The 21,012-nt window shown below is 38.5% G+C and overlaps 1 protein-coding gene across 2 annotated transcripts in view; it reads left to right on the top strand.

Annotated features, from left to right (window-relative positions):
* The window catches only part of fam184ab (family with sequence similarity 184 member Ab), a 132,216-nt gene that overhangs the window by 98,744 nt on the left and 12,460 nt on the right, over positions 1-21,012 (top strand). For both annotated transcript variants that reach the window (XM_058613872.1, XM_058613873.1), the window contains exons 13-18: positions 1,155-1,305; positions 3,699-3,911; positions 11,710-11,863; positions 14,438-14,565; positions 17,934-18,118; positions 20,784-20,930. In XM_058613872.1, coding sequence (XP_058469855.1) covers positions 1,155-1,305; positions 3,699-3,911; positions 11,710-11,863; positions 14,438-14,565; positions 17,934-18,118; positions 20,784-20,930 — 978 coding nt within the window. The remainder of the gene's footprint in view (positions 1-1,154; positions 1,306-3,698; positions 3,912-11,709; positions 11,864-14,437; positions 14,566-17,933; positions 18,119-20,783; positions 20,931-21,012) is intronic.

Genomic DNA, 21,012 nt, shown 5'->3' on the forward strand with positions numbered 1-21,012 from the left:
TAAAACTTGTTATGAATAAATTAAGGGATTTTATTGATGTTTTACTAACATAAATATTCACGGAGGAACTGGAAATATGAAGGAATTGTGACGTACACGGTTATTTTTAGCAGATTTGTGGATATGTGAAGTCTCACTTTCCACTTTATTAGGTACAGGAGTCTAATAACGTGGCACCAGGTATGATCTTCTTCATACCTGTGTTACTGTAGACTTTCTACTATCTTAATCCACTCTGGATATTCTCTCTGTAAACATGAGATATGATGATGATGGTGTGTGAAGATCAAGTCCTCAGACCGTCAGCCATGTTCACATTCAAACGCCGCTTACATCACGTTACATCAGCACTCGCTCTGATGCGCGGTTTGAACTTCATCACCTCATCGCCACCGTGTCCACACAACTAAGGTGTACCTAATGAAGTGACCAGTGAGGACGTTTTGTGTGGTTCCTCACAACTTTATATGTCTTTTCACTGGCTAAGACCTGGTTTTAGGGTTAGTTGTGATGGTTAAGGTTAGTATAAGGGGCATGTAGACTTTGTTATGTCTATGATGTGTCCTCACTAAGATTTATTAGATTTTTAGTTTGTGTGTATGTGTGTCTCAGTCCTGATACTGTGGCTCTCAAGGTGACAAAAACCTTTGCCTGGATACTTCATTTAACAGTTGCCATTTAACTGCCCACACACACACATACACAGTAAATGCAGCGTTGAGTTCTGATAAGGAAGCATTTATTGTCCTCATAAAGTGGACATGAAGCTCAAGTGAAGCACTTTTACCTTTGCGGTAAAGTCTCCTCCTTCAGTTAAGATCCACGAGTGCTGCTGTGTTTGTGACAATAACAAAATATTATGCAGAAAAAGAAGAAAAAAGCTGTATTTAGATATTTTTCTGTGTCACATCTTTATATTTACATGAAAAATATATAGAGTGACTTACAGCAGAGGGAAATGGCTGTTACTACGTCAAAAATGAAATTTGCCACCGCTATTTGTTACACGCGGGAGAACAAAAACACACAGTCTTCTGTGACGCGGCTCTGTATGAATATATAGTATTTTAACGACCCGTTCAAGCACCAGAGTCGCTCCAAACGTCAGTGTCACCACATGAATATGAAACACGTGTGTTGTTGTCGTGTTGCAGGCAGGAGTGTAAGAAGCTCCGAGAGGAGCTGAGAGAAGACCACGAGGAGGACAAGGCCTCAGCACTGACACAGCTGGCACAGACCAAGGAGCAGGAACTGAGCAACGCCAGGGAGAGCTGGCAGAGGAAGGTGGAGGACCTGCTCGAACAGGTACCACACACACATGTATTACCTGTTTTTACTTTGGTTTACAGAGCCTAACTACTCCGACTACATTAGCCCATTGCACTCCCCACCTTGCCCTCAAGTTAAATTTTAAATCTAATTTTATCTTTTGTTATAATTTATTCTTATTGCTCTTCATTTTCTGTGACACTATGTGTAGGTGATTGTTGTTTCTATCTATCTATCTGTCTGTCTGTCTGTCTGTCTATCTATATCTATCTATGCTAACTGGCTTACTAGCATCTATCTATCTGTCTGTCTGTCTGTCTGTCTGTCTGTCTGTCTATCTATATCTATCTATGCTAACTGGCTTACTAGCATCTATCTATCTATCTATCTATCTGTCTGTCTGTCTATCTATATCTATCTATGCTAACTGGCTTACTAGCATCTATCTATCTATCTGTCTGTCTGTCTGTCTGTCTGTCTATCTATATCTATCTATGCTAACTGGCTTACTAGCATCTATCTATCTATCTATCTGTCTGTCTATCTATATCTATCTATGCTAACTGGCTTACTAGCATCTGTCTGTCTGTCTTTCTATCTATCTATCTATATATCTACTCTGTCTGTCTGTCTGTCTGTCTGTCTATCTATCTATCTATCTATCTATCTATCTATCTATCTATCTATGCTCACTGGCTAAGTAGCATATATATCTATCTATCTATGGTAGTAGTGGGGCTGGTTTATTAAACCCCAGGAGACAGTGTTTACAGTCAGTTTAAATGGATGATTCTGTATGTGCAGCTTGTGTTGGAACCAGCTGCTCTTGTTAGAATGAAAACACTGTTCACGCCGATCGCTGCGGAGAGGAAAGACTTTGGTTACAGCGAATTAAAAATAGAACAGCGAGTGAATATTGGATTTAAAAAAAAGAAAAGAAGAAAAACAATGTGTTTCTCGGCGTCTGATGGGAAATAAAGTTACTGTGTTGTGTTTACAGCTTAAAGAGAGTGCAGACACACACACACACACACACACTTAACGCTGAAGGAAACAAAAGTGACTTCCATTATTTTCTACTCCCTTTCTACTGTCAACGCGGAACACTTCTCTGTGACTGTATTTAACAAGGACACTCGCCCTAAATAAAAGATCACACAACTTATTCATAATATTCTCCATTCTGGGATGAATTTTTGATGAGTAATCAACAACTGAACCGATCTGAAAAAACTGTTTAAATTATTGATTTAATCATTTTTCTCTGGAGCCTCTAGTTTCTTTGCTCCTCAGTGAAGAAGAAGAATGCCTTTATGGCCAAAACAATTTGACATTTTTGTTTGAGTTTTGGTTAAAATTGTGTGACAAACAAGTTATTGATGAGTCATGAATGTTAGTCATGAAAGTTATTTGTTGTGGGTTTTTTTAATCCCTGGAGTCATGTGGAGTCATTTCAAAAACTTGTTTAAAACTAAAAATGTAATTGTTATAACCACATTTTTCTAAATGACTATAACTTGACATCTTAATCAACTAAAACAAACATTCGGGTTAAAGAGCTTCTAAATAACTGGTGTATTAACCATTACAGAAACATAAAAAAATGATTTTGCCAGCTGTGGCTGTGGGTGGTGGTCTAATACATGTGTGAATCCCTTTATATCCTGATATTCCATCATGATATCACAAAAACAATATTTGTGACAATAATTCCAAATAAAAAAGTGTTTGTTTTGATATGGAACTCTGTCGACTTAACAATAACAAACATATTTACGATGCAAAAGGAATCTTATCAATAAGAGACCTCTGTCTCTGTATGAGCAGCAGCAGCGTCTTTCAGCAGATTCATTGTTGAAATCCTCTTCTTCTACTTCCTGTCAGTAATGCGGCCTTTTGATGTACGTGTTCCTCTCGCTTCCAGAGTGATTAAGACTCTTAATCACTCTTCTCCATTTTTATAACGGATGCAGTGGCACGGCCATCGTTGAAGACAGAGTTTCCGGGGGACGTTGTACGCCGCTGCCGCTGCCGCCGCCGCCACACTTGTTTATCTCTACACTTGCCCACGTAATCATTATCTTAACTTGTCTAGACAAGAGTAATTTGGTGCATCTTTCCCTCCCATTAATGTATTCGTTTCATTACAGCATTAGCCAGAGTTCATTACGCACTGCAGTGAAGTGCAAACACATTATTTGCAAAGTGGAAAAACTCTGCTGGAAGCTTTAAAAGTCAAATAAAAAATCATCTAAATTTACTGTAGTTTTATTAGTTGCAGCCTAATTGGCTTTGTTTGCCCTCCTCGCACAAACATGCTGCTCTTCCCTCCTCATGTTACGACTAATTTTTTTTTATTCGTTCTACTGAACAACTGCTAAAAGGTGAAGCTACATCAGCTGACTTCTCTCTGGCTTTGTCTCTCCAAGATCTCCTTACTGAAGCAGAGTCTGGAGATGCAGCTCTCGCAGTCGCAGTCGTCGCTGCAGCAGCTACAGCACCAGTTCAGCCAGGAGAGGGAGCACCTGAGGATGCAGCTGGATGAGCTGCAGACGGAGCACCAGAGGCGGCAGCACCGCCTGAAGGAGGCGCACTGCTGCTCCATGCAGGACCTGGAGCGGGCCAGGCAACGGGACCTGAAGGTAGGCGACGAGGATACACGATGTCATAATACTAATAATGCATTTATTTATTTAAAACACACTTTACATGAACAGAATCTCAAAGTGCTGCAGGTTAAGAGCACAAAAATTCAAATTTTAAAAAAGTGAGATAAGAAAGCTGCCATAGCAGCAGGTGGAACTATGCCTTTGCCTCAGTTTAAATGTGTGGATGTGTTCTGGCCTGGGGCTCTTACCTCACGTGCAAAGTTTTGTGCAGATCAATCAATGCACAGCAAAGTTACAGGGCACTTCCTGTTTTGTGGCGAAAATTCGCTAAAATTCCAATGGTTGACTTCATCATACATCATAAAAATTACCAATGAAATGTAAATTTTCAGTGAAAAAAAAAGGAATATTTTAACATACATTGGTGTGATTATAACTATAGCTAACTAACTAACATAAGAGAAAAACCATCATTTAACAAAAAACTACATAATTTATGTATAATTTTACCCACCAAACACCAAATGGCAATAGAGTTATTTTGGCTCAGCTTTATGGTGCCTTCCAGTTGTAGTTGGAAAGTCCAAGTTTCTGGGGTTCTGGTCGGATTTCCCAGCTGGGAATATCGGAGCAACCACGCGAACCTTGACATGCACGTTGCTACGCTACATATTGCTAACAATGGCTAACAACGATAAATTTGTGTCCATGTTGTGTTCCCCAAAGTCACTACCAGTTCTGACATTCGACTTCCGTTGTAAATGGAACGCACAATAATGCTCCAGTGTGTAACTTCTGTCACCAAAAAACTGCTAGCGTCGCTAGCTGCGTAATCAGCATTATTTAAACTCATTTAACTCTGGTTTAACTGACATTAGATTATATTTACTGTAGATTATATATACTAAAGCTTTAAAGACAAACTGAAAATGATAATTGCCATTGAGTGAAACTTATTAGTGCCCTCTGGTGAGCAAACTATGTAACCATGACCTATAAACTCTATGCTTAACTTTACTTTTTTGCAGTTTTTCCATCAGCATATAGCTCAGCGTCAGTATATCTGCCATATCATGAATCAGTTTGTCCACCTGAGTAACTGCAGCGTGTGTTGTCACTGTTTCTGACAGTTTTCACTAACAATTTCATCATATCGGTGATAACAGCCTGACAGAAATACTGCAGACAGGAAGCAGTGGAGGCTGATCTGTGGAACACGGTGTTCCACAGCTCAGACTCTCAGCCTTAAAAATCCTGCTTTATAGACAGTGATTTTAAAACATTACAAGTATTTTTCCTCAAACCTGTATTTACACGTAAAACTGCCTCAATCCCTCGCCCTTAAAAACTGCGACACTTTTACACTCACTGAATACTGAAATATGTCATGTAGCTTATTAAGATGCTCACTCTAGAATACTTTTCTGGGATAGATAATCTTTTTGGAACACACCAACCAAAGAGAAGCTCCCCTCCACAGAATCCATCCATGACATTTTAATCCAATAGAGTTTTGTCAGAGTCAAGGTTAGTCAGGCAGCGAGTCGTCGCCGTCATTACTCAGTCTGTCTCTCTCTCTCTCTCTCTCTGACAGCAGACTGCAGCTAAACTGACAGCTGTGTTTCCTCTTTGTAATGTCAAAAATATGCATGCGCACGGAAACACGACACACACACACACACACACACTCCAAGAATATGTTCTTCAACGCTAATCCTGCCATTCCACAGTCAAGGTCAATTTGGATCAACTTTACATCACATTACCATAACCATTCTTATGCTCGGATGCTGTAATTGCATTAATGCTTTAGGCAAAAGTGGAGAAAGAGAACTGTGTCTTTATGTTTTTGTGTGGGGGTTTTTGGGGAGGGAGTAACTTCGATGACTGGCTGCTGCAACACTTTTCACTTCTGACACAAAAATGCACAGTAGCTGCTGTCAAGGCAAGATCGTAGGAGCCGAGACCAAGACCAGAGCATACCAAGAGTTTTGTGGTTCAAGACCAAGTCAGTGAAAGACAGAGACAAGACCAAGTCTTTTAGGGACCGTGACCAGGTCAAGACCAAGCCAAAGTCTGTTTGAAACTGAAACCAAGACTTTTAGGGCCCAATATCAGGTCTGTGGGCAAGATCATTTAAGCAAGATCATTTAATTAAGGGACCAGTGTTAGGTCAAGACCAATACCAAGTCAGTGCAAGACTGAGATGAGACTTTTAGGGACTGTGACCAAGTCAGGACCCAGACCAAGTCAGTGTAATACAAAGACAAGATCAAGACTTTTAGGGAGTGTGACCAAGTCAGGACCAAGTCACTGCAAGACCGAGACAAGACCAAGTTAGTTTGATTCAGGGACAAGACCAAGAACTTAAGGGACCAAGACTTTTAGACCAAGTACAATACACTGCAAGATTGAGTCAAGACCAAGATGAAGACCCTGCAAGATTGAGACAAGACCAAGATGTTTAGGGTCTGAGACTTTGCCAATACCAAGACCAGGGCATGTATTTAATACATGATGGCCTCTATTTTACAGAAGAGTAAACTTTTGTTTCAGTATAGTTTTAAAATTAACCACCACCTTATATTTCTAACTCAGAATATTTCGTCCTCTGTCACAGTTTTAGTTTAGTGGCAGGGAAATGAAGTGGTTCAAAGCTCGAATGAGGCTCTTTTATGGCAGCAGCAGCAGCAGCAGCAGCAGCAGCCAGGGTGTTTATATGTGTGTCAGCGACACCGGGGGAGAAAACTCAATTATCCAGAGTGGAGGCATTAGAGGGATGATTTGTGTGTGTGTGTGGGCTTTATGTGTTAGGGCAACTGGGAGGTACGTTCAAGATTCAGCCACGTCAACTGTTCACAATCCACAGACAAGTCATATCCAGGGAGTAATAAAGTCAGTCGTTACAAATCCTTGCTACGCATTCACACACACAATCACACTGTCACATGACCTAAATTAGCTTCTGTATTTGCTGCTACAAATAGCTGCGAATAAATGCAGCGAGTTGGCACAGAGGCAATGACAGATGATTGATCATCTTTCTCTGCTTCTCGTCTTATTTGTTAGACTCCTGCAATATTTTTTAATTGAAGAATATATATATGTATATACATATATACATATATACGTATATACATATATATATATATATATTCAGGGTTGTAAACTCAGGGAACTACTTGGGGAACTTTATCCGAAAGTTCTCTGCCATTCGTTTCACCTCAATCATGTTTCAGAGAACCAGGGTTAAGAATAGTAACAATAATAATAATGATTCACTTTCAGTAAAATGTTATTTGTATAGCGCCAATTCATAACATACATTATCTCAAGGCTCTTTTACGTAGAAAGGTCAAGACCTTGACAGTTGTATTGTACCCAACGAGAACACAATGAGGAAGCACGTGGCAACACTGGAGAGAGAGAAAAATGTAATTTTAACAGGAAGAAATCTCTGGCGTTTGGGAACGCTTGTAGCATTATCCAGAGCTACCTAAAATATTGCCCATTGATGAATAATGTTTTTTGCTTGCTCTGACTGATGCTACGTTCCCAGAAATCACTTTTTGTGTGCCTCGACTGGTTGGGGTAGAAGAGAGGAGAGACAGGTGGGGGAAGAGAAGAGGGTTAGTGAAGGAGAGGAGGGTGAAAAGGAAAGAAGATAGACGAGAGATAGAGACCAGGGACAGTTGTGTAACAGGTGTTTTAGAGAATGATATCATTAAAAACAATAGTCATCATTTTTATCATCTGGTCTCGGGCCAGTAGGGATTGGTTCCAGCTCCAGGTGACTTTCATCAAACTCAAGGTCAAAAACAAACAACAAAATATAAAACAGAGTAAGGTATGATGTAAAAACAAGCAGAGTGGCAGTTCATGAGCGATGAAGTGTTGGAGTAAGCGGTTCTGAAGGAGGAAGAGTAGGGTCAGTTTCACAGATGGGTTGGGGCAGTGAGTTCCACAGTCGAGGAGCTTCTCAGCTGAAGGTTCTGGAACTTTTGTTGGAAAGTGGAGAAGGGTGGTGTACTCAGGAGGGTGGAGGAGGAAGAACAAAGAGTGAGTGGGAGAGTAGGTGTGGGGGAGATTGGAGAGGTAAGGGGGAGAGGTTATGGAGAGATTTATGAGTGAGAAGGACAATTTTATAGTGTATGCAGAATTGGACTGGAAGCCAGTGGAGATGTCGAGTTTATGTTCTTCACCTAAGGTTTACTGCCATCTCACTAGCTTTATTACCTTGGCTGTTATTTTATTTAGTTAAGTTTAGGTTAGCTTATTTAGTTTGTTGAACAGGAACCATAAATCACAGAGGGAAATATGATTTGCACTGGATAATTTCCATCTGCAGTCCCTGAGAAACACAGGCATGCTACACCGCTAAGATTCCCAGTATCATATCGGAGTGATGTGATTTCTCTCTCGTCGGCCACTAAAGAAAAGGTTGTACATGCCCTTTATCTGAAACAAGCTCAGCTGGTGTAAAATCTCTGTGTTCTGTTCTACTGAAGAAAAGCTTTGAATAACATGAACATCATTATAATGCAGCAGCTTTGGCCTGACGATGCAGACGCTGTTACACCGTGTTTGAAATTCTCTGGTTTTCTAGCTACAGGTTAGTTCATACTTTAAAAAGGTTTTAAATCCCCTGACGGTCTAAAACCTGGAAACACACCAGACACACTTTTTAAGCAAACGCCTCCGTTTCTCCAACACCGTGTCCTCGAGTTCGGGATTAAGGCCTGAGCTGAACTTGAAGGCCACATTCTGACTGTTCTTCACTGTCTCCTCTCTTTTTTTCTTAGTTAAAAGGATTCACACACCGCGGCTGAATAACAAACACACACACATACATCGACTGTCGGGTAATGGAATGAAAATTTAACAGCCAGGCACAACGGAAGAGGAAGAGGAGGAAGTGAATGTAGCAAACATTACAGTCAATTTGTAATTATAGGAGTCACTGAGATAACAAGTAACTAATGATGTCCGTTTAATTAAAGGAATAAAAGGTATGGTTTTTTTACTGACCCACAGCACAACAGCACCGATGATCAATACCGGGGAATAAGACCCACAGATTAGCAGCTTTTAAAAGGTCACTTTTATTCTACTGTGACAAAAAGAAAACTCTCGCAGGAGTTTCAGCACATTCTCCTCCAGGTTTTACCTTTATAAATTTAAATTCAGCCAATTGGATCTTGAGCTTGATGATGTGGTTCCCTTAGCTTCATCAAACTATGACCTTCAGCTCATGCTAGGGAGGTTCGCTGGCGAGTGTGAAGCAGTTGGGATGAAGATCAGCACCTCCGAGTGTGAGGCCATGGATCTCAGCCAGAAAAGGGTAGAGTGTCCACTCCGGGTCGGGGGAGAGGTCCTGCCTCAAGTGAGGAGTTTAAGTGTCTTCTGGGTCTCAGGTGGAGTGGCTTAGTGGTTAAGACCGCCTGTGGTTAAGACCCTGTGTGCAAAGACTTCATGGTCGCAAGTTCAACACCACCCCTGACAGGCAGGTTGTACTCAATTCCCTTGTAAGTCGCTTTGGATAATGACATGTAATGTAAAGGTGGATCTGAGCAGCATCTGCAGTGATGCTCAACCGGTCTGTTGTGGTGAAGAGGGAGCTAAGCTGCAAGGCAACGCTCTCGATTAACCGATCGATCTACGCTCCGACCCTCACCTATGATCATGACCTTTCAATGAGATTGTGAAAACAGGCAGCCGAAATGAGTTTCCTTCGCAGGGTAGCCGGGGCTCAGCCTAAAGGCCTGTACATACTCTGCAAGAACAAAGAAATTAGTTCTCTCCTTGGGCTGCAGCAAAAGAATGCCTTCATTATTTTTCTTGGAGCCTTCACTTGGGAGTTCTTGCAGCTTGTTCTTGATACATCATCTGGTCAGAACTTTTTCTTCTGTGGATGTCCGACATCTATTGTGTAATTAGCCGGTAATTGGAAGTGGCTGTGGTTAAACTGGAAATGTTGTGGTTCCCTATGAGGACTTCCCAGGCGAATTTGAATTTGATTTGTGCCCACCACCAACATCTACGACTATCTGAAACTTACAGTAATTTAAGATATCTAAAAAGGACAAGGTAGATATCGTCAATTGAGTATAATTATAGATACATTGAACTTGAATTATGACTTGTAAGAATGACGTTGCAGATATCGGTAGTGAATATCCCGTCTAGTGATTAAATGTTAGAATGGCTTGCCGTATGTCAGTCACTGTTACTGCCAGGCCTACGGACACACATTTTATTCTTCAGATAACTTTATTCATTACTGGCGATCAGGACGTGAAGAGAGTTTCAGGATTTAATCTGTGCCCTTTTTTTCTTTGTTTTGAATTGTGTGCTTCCTTAAGTGTCACCGTGTGTTGAAATATTCAAGCCTCCCTTTTTCTGTCCATGAGTCATTTTCCCCCGACGGCGTCCCATTTCGCAGCATTAAAATGCCACAGATGTTCTCCGCGACCTTCCATGAATATATTACTCTCAGCGTTTCCCTTTCAATGGGTCTCCAGTTATTTGCAAAAATGGCGACTTCATTTTTTTTTTTTTTCTCTTACCGACAGAGAAAAATGAGTTAAACCCAATTTTCTCTTCCACAGCAGTGAGTGTTGACTTGTTTCTGTGATTATGAAAATGAGATCTGAACTCGACTCCTGACGCAAACATTCGCTCTCATATTAAATCCTTTATTTATTTAGTGCATCTTTTTTTAAAGGCTTATACAATATCATCTGTTGTCGACTAAGATATATTACACATCTATAAATAATGTAGATAGTTTTCGAGGCTTTAGGGCAAACTGGAAAATGTGATATTATTCTGAGGGAGTGGTGTAAACGATTATACAAAAGATTGGAATTTACAGCAGGATATGAAAACAAGTGTAAGTGCAAATATTAGAATATACAATTTAATATTATATACTAAGTAAATAAGTTTTTTCTGAAAGTGGAGCCATTTAAATAATCAGCAAACTGTGAATTTTATAAAGTATAATCTTTCACACAGGAGGTGAAATAAGTTATACTAATTAATTCAAAACTTAACTAACTGAGTTCAACATATTCTCTGTAATAGGTAAAATCACTGGTTCCCAAATACTGGGTTGGGACCCTCACATGGGGCAAGGGATATTTTTTTTCAGGGTTTTATTTAGTGAAGATTTCTAAAGAGTCTATGTTTTAATGATTTAATACATTTACCAAATATCTCTTTGAAATGATTTGTTCATGTACATAAAATGATAGTAAGTTTTACAGATAAGGCTAAATTGTGTCACTAAATTATGCAAATTTTGCTCTTCATGGTTCTTTGTGATCTATAAAAAGTGAGCCTTCATTAAGAAAATTTGTTTGTTAAACCACAAATCACTTATTTTTTTTCCTTCCTTATACTTTAGACTGCTGTTGCAGCTGTTTATATACTGTGTATGTACAGTATATGACCCACTTTTTTAAAAATAACTAACAATAAAATCAAATCACAATATAAATCTTGACGAGAACAAATTTGTGCAAAATGCAGCGACTAATTTACAACATCATTTCCAAGACATTTTTAGTAAATGAATGTAGTTGTCATTAGTATAAATGTTATTTAAAAATAAATACACACATAAATCTTAGGTCAAATGTGGCGAAAACTCTGAAAGAATTGTTTGGGGACCCAAAAATTATCCCTTGTGACCCATCTGTGGGTTTGAGAACCACTGTTGTATATTGCTATGTAATTGTATTCCATTTCTTAAAATACTTGTTTTCCACCTTGTTTCTCTCATATTCTCCTCCTTGTCCCCCCCCCCCCCGTCATTGTCGTCCACCAGGACTTGGAGGAGCGTCTCCGCCACCATCACCACGCGGAGCTACAGTCGCTCAGAGAAGCTCATCGCCAGAGCATCGAGACACTCAAACAGCAATCAGAGCAGGAGCTGCAGACGCTGCGCTTCGAGCTGGAGGACGAGGGCAAAGCCATGCTGGGTATGGTCTACTCTCTCCGTGTATGTTTGTACTTGTACCTACATCTTTGTGAGGACCGTGAAACCTATAAACCACAGGAAGTGAGGACACTTTGGCTCGTCCTCACGTACTGTCACAACTTCATAGAGCTGTGTATGGGTTAAGACTTGGGTTTAAGGGTCAGGTCAAAACAATGGAAAGAATTTAGTTGTAATGGGTAAGAGTTGTGTGTGTGTGTGTGTGTGTGTGTGTGTGTGTGTGTGTGTGTGTGTGTGTGTGTGTGTGTGTGTGTGTGTGTGTGTGTGTGTGTGTGTGTGTGTGTGTGTGTGTGTGTGTGCGTGCGTGCGTGCGTGCGTGCGTGTGTGCGTGCGTGTACCTGGTAGTCCTTATGTTGTGGGGACCTAAATCTAAATTTTATCAATAAATATAGACAAGATAGTAAAGGTCCAGTGTGTAACACTCATCTAATGAAGGCCCCGCTCATTTCAGTGCCAGAGAACTACGGTGGCCTTCATAGACCAGAAAGGATGTCCTTCTTCCACATTTGCGTATTAAGCTTCCGAAAGGTTGAAACAATAACTCCATTAATCGATTCCTAAATGAATCGTCTACTATTTTGAATATCGATGAATCGATTTGAGTGTTTTTTAAAGAATTAAAAGAAGTTTCTCTGCTTTTTCAGCTTCTTAAATTATCTTATATCAATATTTTCTGGTTTCTTTGCTCCATATACAGTAACTAAGAAATCATTAAAACTGGAACATTATCATTTCCAGGTTTGAGAAACACTAACACTTTATGGACCAAACGACTTGATTAATCGAGTAAATAGTGAACAGATTCATCAGTTATGAAAATAACTGATAGTTGCACCTGTGTGCTTGAGCATCAACATGCAAAACACACACACTCGGGTTGTTTTTTCTTCCATTTTTATCTTCTGTAGATCCTCTGTAAAGCAAGGCCCTGACCTAAATTAAACCAAAAAAGGCTTAGGTCTGGGTCACACAGCTGTGTTTTCATTTCAGCGTCTATGTTTACAAATGAGCGTCTTCACACTGCACACGTGTGACACTTTCAGTTCCCAGCAAAAAACAGTCATAGGAAACTGTCTGTTGATAATGATAACGACATTCTAGCGGCACGATTTTCATAAAACCTGACACCTCTCACAGTCTTGGCTGAATCTGAATACATGAAAAACAGTCATATTATATAGAATTTAAAAACTATTTTAATAAACAAATAAATCATTTCCCAGATTTGGCATTCATTTGTGTGCGTACAGATAATTGGTGATGTTTTAAATGCTCATAAAATGCAAAATAAATGGACCGACAGATTGGGACAGTATGTCTTTCTCTCTCTGTTTTTTTAAGCCAATGAGAGAATATGATGCAGAGTTAAAAAGATGTGCTGTTGATTTGAAAATGAGGAACATCTGCCAAGTTTTTAAAAGTTTGAAATTCACTCACTCACTCAAAAGTGCTGGAAAAGTCACCAGCAGCAGCTGCAGCAGTACTGAGCTGTGCAGTCTGATAAATGGTCTTCCATTAACCTCCATGTCATGGTCCTGACACTGGAGAGCTGCTTCCATCCATCTCTCACTTCCCTCACCCTGACATCATTTCATTACCTTTCTCTCTTTATCTATTTGCCTCCCTTCACTTCCTCTCTCTCTCTCTCTCTCTCTCTCTCTCTCTCTCTCTCCCTCTCTGAGTGTGTGTGTGTGTAGATATTCTTCTATGTTTCCTTCCACTTTCATCTCAAACAGCTCCTTTTATTCTGACTTTACATTCAAGTATGGAGCTAATAACTGAGCGCGTTCGCCCCCGCCTGAGCCTCTCCGACCCATTCTTTGCAATAAAGAGGTGTCCACTGGAGTGAGAAAGAGAGAAAGGAAGGAAGAAATAAAGAAAGGGCTGCTCCGAGGCACTTTTCTTTATGTGCAAAGCAGGAAAAAACACTTTATTTTCTTTATTTATTTGGTAATAAAAAGAGAAAATGTCTTTTATCTTACGCAGTTAATGAGCACTTTCCTGCTGTGGAGGTAAAGTCTTATCTTTTTGGTTTTTTTTGAATGAATGTCTTTATTTCAGGTTAATTATGAAAATGTCATTGTTTTAAAAGTATTTGGATCCTTCCATGATTTGACATTGCACACAAATTGAAATATTCCTCAAAAACCAAAAACTAAAACCTTTAAGAAGTGATGTTTTTATTGAGCTGTAGCACAAACCACTGTTGCTTCACTCAGTAATGCTCAAAACCTTTCAAATCAAGTTAAAACTGAGCGTTTTCTCACAATGTACACACCAGGTGGAGTTTGAGCGGTCACTTGAGTAATAAATCAGTTTAGATTCAAGAAAAAAGGATTGTAGATGCTCACAAAGGACACACAATTGACTGTTAGCATCAGGGGGGCTAATAATTATCATGCTAGACTTTCATTTCTCATTGTCAGCTGCAGTTACTTTACATTTCAAACCTTTTTTGAACCCCAAATAATCCATTTCCACTCAAGTCTATTATAAAAGTAAAATGGGACACTTTTGTCGTTTCTGCTTCTGTTCCATCTGTGCTGCGGCTCCACAGCGTCTCTGCGGTCGGAGCTAAACCACATCCACGCGTCGGCCATCGAACACCTGAGACAAACGCACCAGCAGGAGACAGCCGTTGCCAAAGCGGAGTTACAGAAGACGCTGGACAACAACCGGATACAGGTGACGTTTTTTTTATTTAGCAGATCACATGCGATAAAATGTGGGTCCAAAAATATGAAATCAAATGACACATTACATGAGTTTCCATGATATGACGAGATATAAAGAGTGTTTTATTTAAGTCATGGGTCACTGACAAATAACCTTCCTGTTTAAAATTATGGTCTGGATTTAGGCCATTTTGCTAACATTGGCTTGCCATAGTGTTTCTAACTTGAGTTCCAATGTAAATAGAACGCAGCAAAAAAAAAAAAAAAAACAACATTTTAGAGCCTTAATGGTGTGAAATTTCACCTACTGATCTAAGAGCTGTTTTTACAACTTTCCTATTGGTTTCTCGCTGGTTAACCCTTAGAACACAGCTAATTTATGCTTAATTTTACTATGTTAAAATGTATATACAGTCTATAAGAATGTGAAATATAGAGTGTCTTATGTCATTTTTTTCAGCACAACCTATAGGCAATTGGATGAAATTAATACTATATAAACTTTATAAACACACCGGTGCAAGACAGTGAAAATAACATTTTAAATCTGATTGATCTGATTTAGGTTTTCTGGATCTTACATACTGCAGCTTTAATGTCCCAGTTTAAATGGTTTGTCTTTTGTTGACTATTGTCTTCAGCAGAGACAGAGGAAACAATCTGAGCTGAGGACAGCACATCAGTCTTAGTTTAGATGTCTGTCTGTTTGTTCTCTCTCTCTTTGCTTTGAAAAAATAATCCCTTGAGATTAATTTGATTCCGGGGTAATAATGAAGTCTGGTCTAATCTAATCTCTTAAAGTGAAAGTGCTGCATGTGTGAGTTTTTGTTCTATTTATTTATTTATTTATTTATTTCATTTATATAATGATTTCTTTGTTTATGATGTCGGAGCATCGTAAATTAAAAAACTTCCCCCACGCTGAGTCATCAGAGTCGTGAGTGAAAGAGCTTAGCGGCAGATCGTCGTCATGCTGTGTTGAATAAAGTTTTTATATCTTCAATTACTTTATGGACGAGGAGGGAGGAGAGTGCGTGTGTGTGCGTTTTTTTAATCATATTAAACACTAATTATATTATTATTTTCACTTTGAATCATAGATAATTCATAATTTATTAATATACACTGTAAAAAACGATTTAAAAAAGCTGTATAAATTAGATTAAATAAAAATTATCTTTATCTGAACTTGATGTTTTCTATGCAAAGTGATTAAGTTAGTATTTAGGAAATTAAGGTAAAGGTTATTTAGTTCATTTATTTTCTGTATTATACTTCTACTAAGTGCTGTATATATTTAAATATCAGGGAAAATCCCTTAAAGTAAAAAATTACGGTACAAAGCACAAAAAAAATTTAAAATGCACAAATAATTAAAAGGCAAATTAGAAAATAATCAAGACGGATGATCGTGCGTTTCATTTTGTGTCATCATCATTAACCTTAACTGAATAAACTGAGCAAATATAAGCAAGAAATAAGGAAAATTTAAATAAAAGAAGTAAAAACATACTATCATTAAAAAACAGTGAAGAAACATTTAAAAAAGCACAAAAGAATAAATTAAAAGGGTAGAAATAAAATGTGTAAAATGTGATAAATATTATAAATTTAATGATAAATCCAGATAAAATGCCTTTTATAGATAGATTTTAGTTTATTATAGCTCTGTTATATACAGTCAGTCACTCATATCATCCGTCTTCTCTTTATATATAAAATAAATAAAAGTCCATTTCCATCACATCATCAGGATTTCAGAATCTAATTCAGAGCAGAGACTGGATGAATCTCCAGCTTCGGCCTGATGATAAATATTTAAAAAACCTGATTTATTTTTCACCGACAGACCTAAAAAAAAATGAGAGCAAAGACACGTTCATGGTATCTGTTGCTGGTTTTAGAGAGGAGGAGAAAAGAGAGAGGGATGATAATGGATGAGAGGAGTAAAGAGAGGTGACACGGCGACGGGAAAGGGAAATAAATCTCAGTGAGTCGTCCACGCTCGTCTGCCACCAGAGTGAACGCGCTCTCATCTTTTTCCTGTTACCCAGTCTTTGTTCTGTCATGAGTTTGATTTAAAAGAGGGGAAAAAAAACAGTCATTAAAATCAACGATTTAGACTTTAATGGTGTGAGATGTCACCTACGTTCACGTATGTGACGTGTAAATATCAAAAGAGCTGTTTTTACAGCTTTCTTTATGGTTAATTTCACAGATGTAGGCGACGGTGGCTCCGTATGTTCATTTTTCATCATAAATATGTTTATATTGTGAACTATTTATCGTTTAATGTCAAAACAAACACTTTTACTTTGCAATTCAGTGAAATATCATCATAAATGTTATTATTTCAATGTCTTTTTCTCAAAAAGTTAGATTTTTATTTTGTCACTTGACCGCCCCCTACTGACCAAACTAGACACTCTGGGGCCCCCGGGTCATTTGAGGTCGAGCGTGTCGAGTGTTAAGGTTAGGTCACACTTACGCAACATACTGCAAAAGTGAGGGGGCGGGACTACAAGTGGGTGGGGCTATAGATTTGTGTGTGTGTTGGGGGGAGGGGGTTGGCCTTAACTTGTCCAAATCCTACAAAATTGGCGAGTAATCAGAAGTCGTAAAACAAAAGCTTAAAAAGGTTACGCAAACTGCAAGAGCGGGGGGCGGGACTACAAATGGGTGGAGCTATTCGCCGGAGGGGGGGCTTAAAGTTGTCCAAATCCTGCAGAGATACACAATAAGTCAGAAGTCGTACAATAAAAGAATAAACAAAGGTTATGCAAACCGCAAGAGTGGGGGCGGAACTTGAAATCATTCAAATCACTTGCAGTTCCGCCCCCTTAAAGCTTTACGGTCATTTTGGGATGTTTTTTTGAAACGTGGCGTTTACGGAAGTCTTTTTAAAAAACATTTGTGTTTGTCTTTAAAAGTTCCACATTTTACTTTGAGAACATCTGTTGTGTTTCATAACAAAGTGAGAAAATGGGAAGGTTATTTAGTGACCTGTGATCTCAGAAAAACACTCTTTATACTTTGATTTCATATTTCATATTTCCCATGTTGTCGCATTTTACCCCAGAAATGATGTAACGTCCGTCTTTGTAATGAGCATAAATGATGTTGTGCAGGTTAAACACAAGGACAAAGCTGCTGCGTTGAATAAAGAAGTCGTTTGACTCGTTTTACATCAGCGTTCTCAGCATTTATAATCCTCTCTGTGTTCATTCACTAAAGTGGTTAAAGGTTTAATATTCCACAGCAGGAGAAGCTTTTCCTCTCAAGGACAAACTGAAAAATGGAGAATAAACACATTTATCTTCTTCTTCTTCTTCTTCTTTGTTGTTGTTGTATTGTTTGTTGTTGTTGTGTTTGCTGCAGGAGCGCGAGTTGCTGGGTCGGATCACGGAGCTGCAGGAGGAGGTGTCGAGGAGGAAGAACCACATCGCTCAGCTGGATCACCAGATCCACACGCTCAACGAGAACATCAGCACGCTCACCAAAGAGCTGGAGCTCAAAGGCAAAGAGGTGCTGAAGATCCGCAGCGAAGCCAATCAACAGATACGGTACGACTCATGCTCACGATCCATTCATCTGTTGATTGTTTGGTCTCGTGTTTGAATGATTTCTTTGTTAAAAGGAGCAAAAGAAACCAGAAAATATTCACTGTTAAGACGCTGAAAAATCACAGAAACACTCAAACCGATCAAAATTGTTGACGATTAACTTAACTGTTGGCAGATTATTAGTAGGTAAATTACACTTTAATCAGATTAGAGTGAAAAACAGACGAGATAAAGAACAATTATTTAAGAATGAATGGTTAAAATAATCATTAGCTGCAGCTCTGCTGTGATGATGATGGTTGTTTCTCTCTCTCTCTCTCTCTCTCTCTCTATCTCTCTCTCTCTCTCTTATATTATGTAACACTCTCTCGTCTTGAATCACAGGATAAAAATAGACTGATAAAAAACTAAAGATGAAGCAGAGAGAGAAGATGTTGTCCCCTCAGGGACTCACAGACAGACAGACAGACGTCCATGTTTCCTCGTCCTCTTCTCTCATCGTCTTTTATGACGACCATGGCCATCACCTCAGTTTATATTAAACTGTATAATATAATATAATCACCACCAGATGAATAGTTTATTATGGAGCTACACTGATGAATCAATTATTAATCCGTTTACTATAAGAATCCTCCACTATTTTAATCATGGATTAATCAGTTTGTGTGTGGGGTTTATTTTGAATCATTAAAATTATTTTTCAGCTTCTTAAATGTGAATATATTCTGTTTTCTTTGCTCCATACAACAAATTATTATTAAAACAAAACAAGACATAAATATAAAATATTTTTTAAAAATGAAAAATCTTTTAAAAAAATATTTCTCAGCTTCTTAAAAGTGAATATTTTCACAGGTTTTCTTGTTTTATGTCACAAATTATTATTATTTGAGATAATCAATATTTCCAGGTTTGATAAAGACTGATCGACATTTAATGCATCGCAATAAGAAGATAAGATTTTTACACTGTATATGTTTCAGATTAGATTAAATTGGATTAGACTTTATTGAGTTCACACTGGGGACATTTTTGGGGACATGTTTGGTTCAGAAAATGTCGATCAGTGTTTACCAAAGCTGGAAATATTGATGTTCTCAAACGTCTGTTTTGTTATCATGAAACCAGAGAATGTTCACATTTAAGAATGAACTGGAGTTCCTGGTGGTGGCTTTGATTGTGACGTCGCCGTCTCTTGTCTGCGTGGATCTCTGTGGATCATCAGTCTCCACGTCCTGATTAAAGCGCTCAGAATAAATCAAACGTGACGCGTTCCTCGTGTGCGCCTCCGTGTCCCCGAGCTTTAATGTGACGTCTCGCTGGTTCGTGAGAGGATGTGACGCGCGTTTGAAACTGTGACAAACAGCAGGTGAACGCGCTCAGTTTATCTGAGTTACCAAAATAAAGCGTCGCACAAAGACGACGTCAAGTTTCATCATCGTCATGTGACCCAGACAGAAGTGAAGGGTGTGTAGCACTGGTTTAATGAGGTTATAGGAATCTGTGATGTGTAACCATGGTAACAGCTGTGCTGAAGGCTGCTAACAGTGAACGTTACTGTGACGTCATGCTAGTTTTTACATAAACAACATGGTAGTCATAGTAGTATTAGTACAACTGTTAGTAATAGTAGTAGTAGTAGTGATCGTAAAACTGGTAGTGATAGTAATAGTAGTAGTGATAGTAGAAGTATATAATAGTAGTAGAAGTGATAGTAGTAGTGATAGTAGAAGTAGAAATAGTAGTAGTGATAGTAGAAGTAGTAATAGTAGTAGTAGTAGTGATAGTAATAGTAGTAGTGATAGTACAAGTAGTAATAGTAGTAGTAGTAGTAGTGATAGTCATAGTAGTAGTAGTAATAGTAGAAGTAGTAACAGTAGTTGTAGTAGTGATAGTAGAAGTAGTGATAGTAGTAGTTGTAGAAGGGGTAGTAGTAGTAATAGTAGTAGTGATAGTAGTAGTAGTAGTAGTAATAGTAGTAGTGATAGTAGTAGTAGTGATAGTAGTAGTTGTAATAGTGATAGTAGTAGTAGTAATAGTAGTAGTGATAGTAGTAGTAGTAATAATAGTAGTAGTGATAGTAGTAGTAGTAATAATAGTAGTAGTAATAGTAGTAATAGTAGTAGTAGTGATAGTAGTAGTAATATAGTAGAAGTAGTAATAGTAGTAGTGATAGTAGAAGTAGTAGTAGTGATAGTAGTGGTTGTAGTAGTGATAGTAGTAGTAGTAATAGGAGTAGTGATAGTAGAAGTAGTAGTAGTTGTAATAGTGATAGTAGTAGTTGTAGTAGTGATAGTAGAAGTAGTAATAGTAGTAGTAGTGATAGTAGTAGTTGTAATAGTGATAGCAGTAGTTGTAGTAGTGATAGTAGCAGTTGTAGTGATAGAAGTAGTAATAGTAGTAGTTGTAATGGTGATAGCAGTAGTTGTAGTAGTGATAGTAGTAGTTGTAGTGATAGTAGAAGTAGTAATAGTAGTAGTAGTGATAGTAGTAGTTGTAATAGTGATAGCAGTAGTTGTAGTAGTGATAGTAGTAGTTGTAGTGATAGTAGAAGTAGTAATAGTAGTAGTAGTGATAGTAGAGAAGAAAGAATTGTGAGTAGTGATAATTGCTGCAGCAGTCAAACAGTGTTATTAATAATTCTGTCTTCTTGTCTCATCAGTGTCCATGAACAGGAGCTGGTGAAGAGACACGAGAGGGAACTGTCTGAACTAAGCTCCGCCCACAGCAGAGAGACACAGAACATGCTCTCTGACTTCAACAAAGCACAGGAAGTGCTGAAGGACAAGATCTCTGCCCTGCAGATCCTGTACGTACACACTCTCTCCTCTCTATATATTTGAAATATATACATTATATCAGCTGATATATATATGTAAAAGTCCCCACTT

The sequence above is a fragment of the Solea solea genome, chromosome 17, assembly GCF_958295425.1.
Source record: "Solea solea chromosome 17, fSolSol10.1, whole genome shotgun sequence".
Taxonomy (NCBI): Eukaryota; Metazoa; Chordata; class Actinopteri; order Pleuronectiformes; family Soleidae; genus Solea; species Solea solea.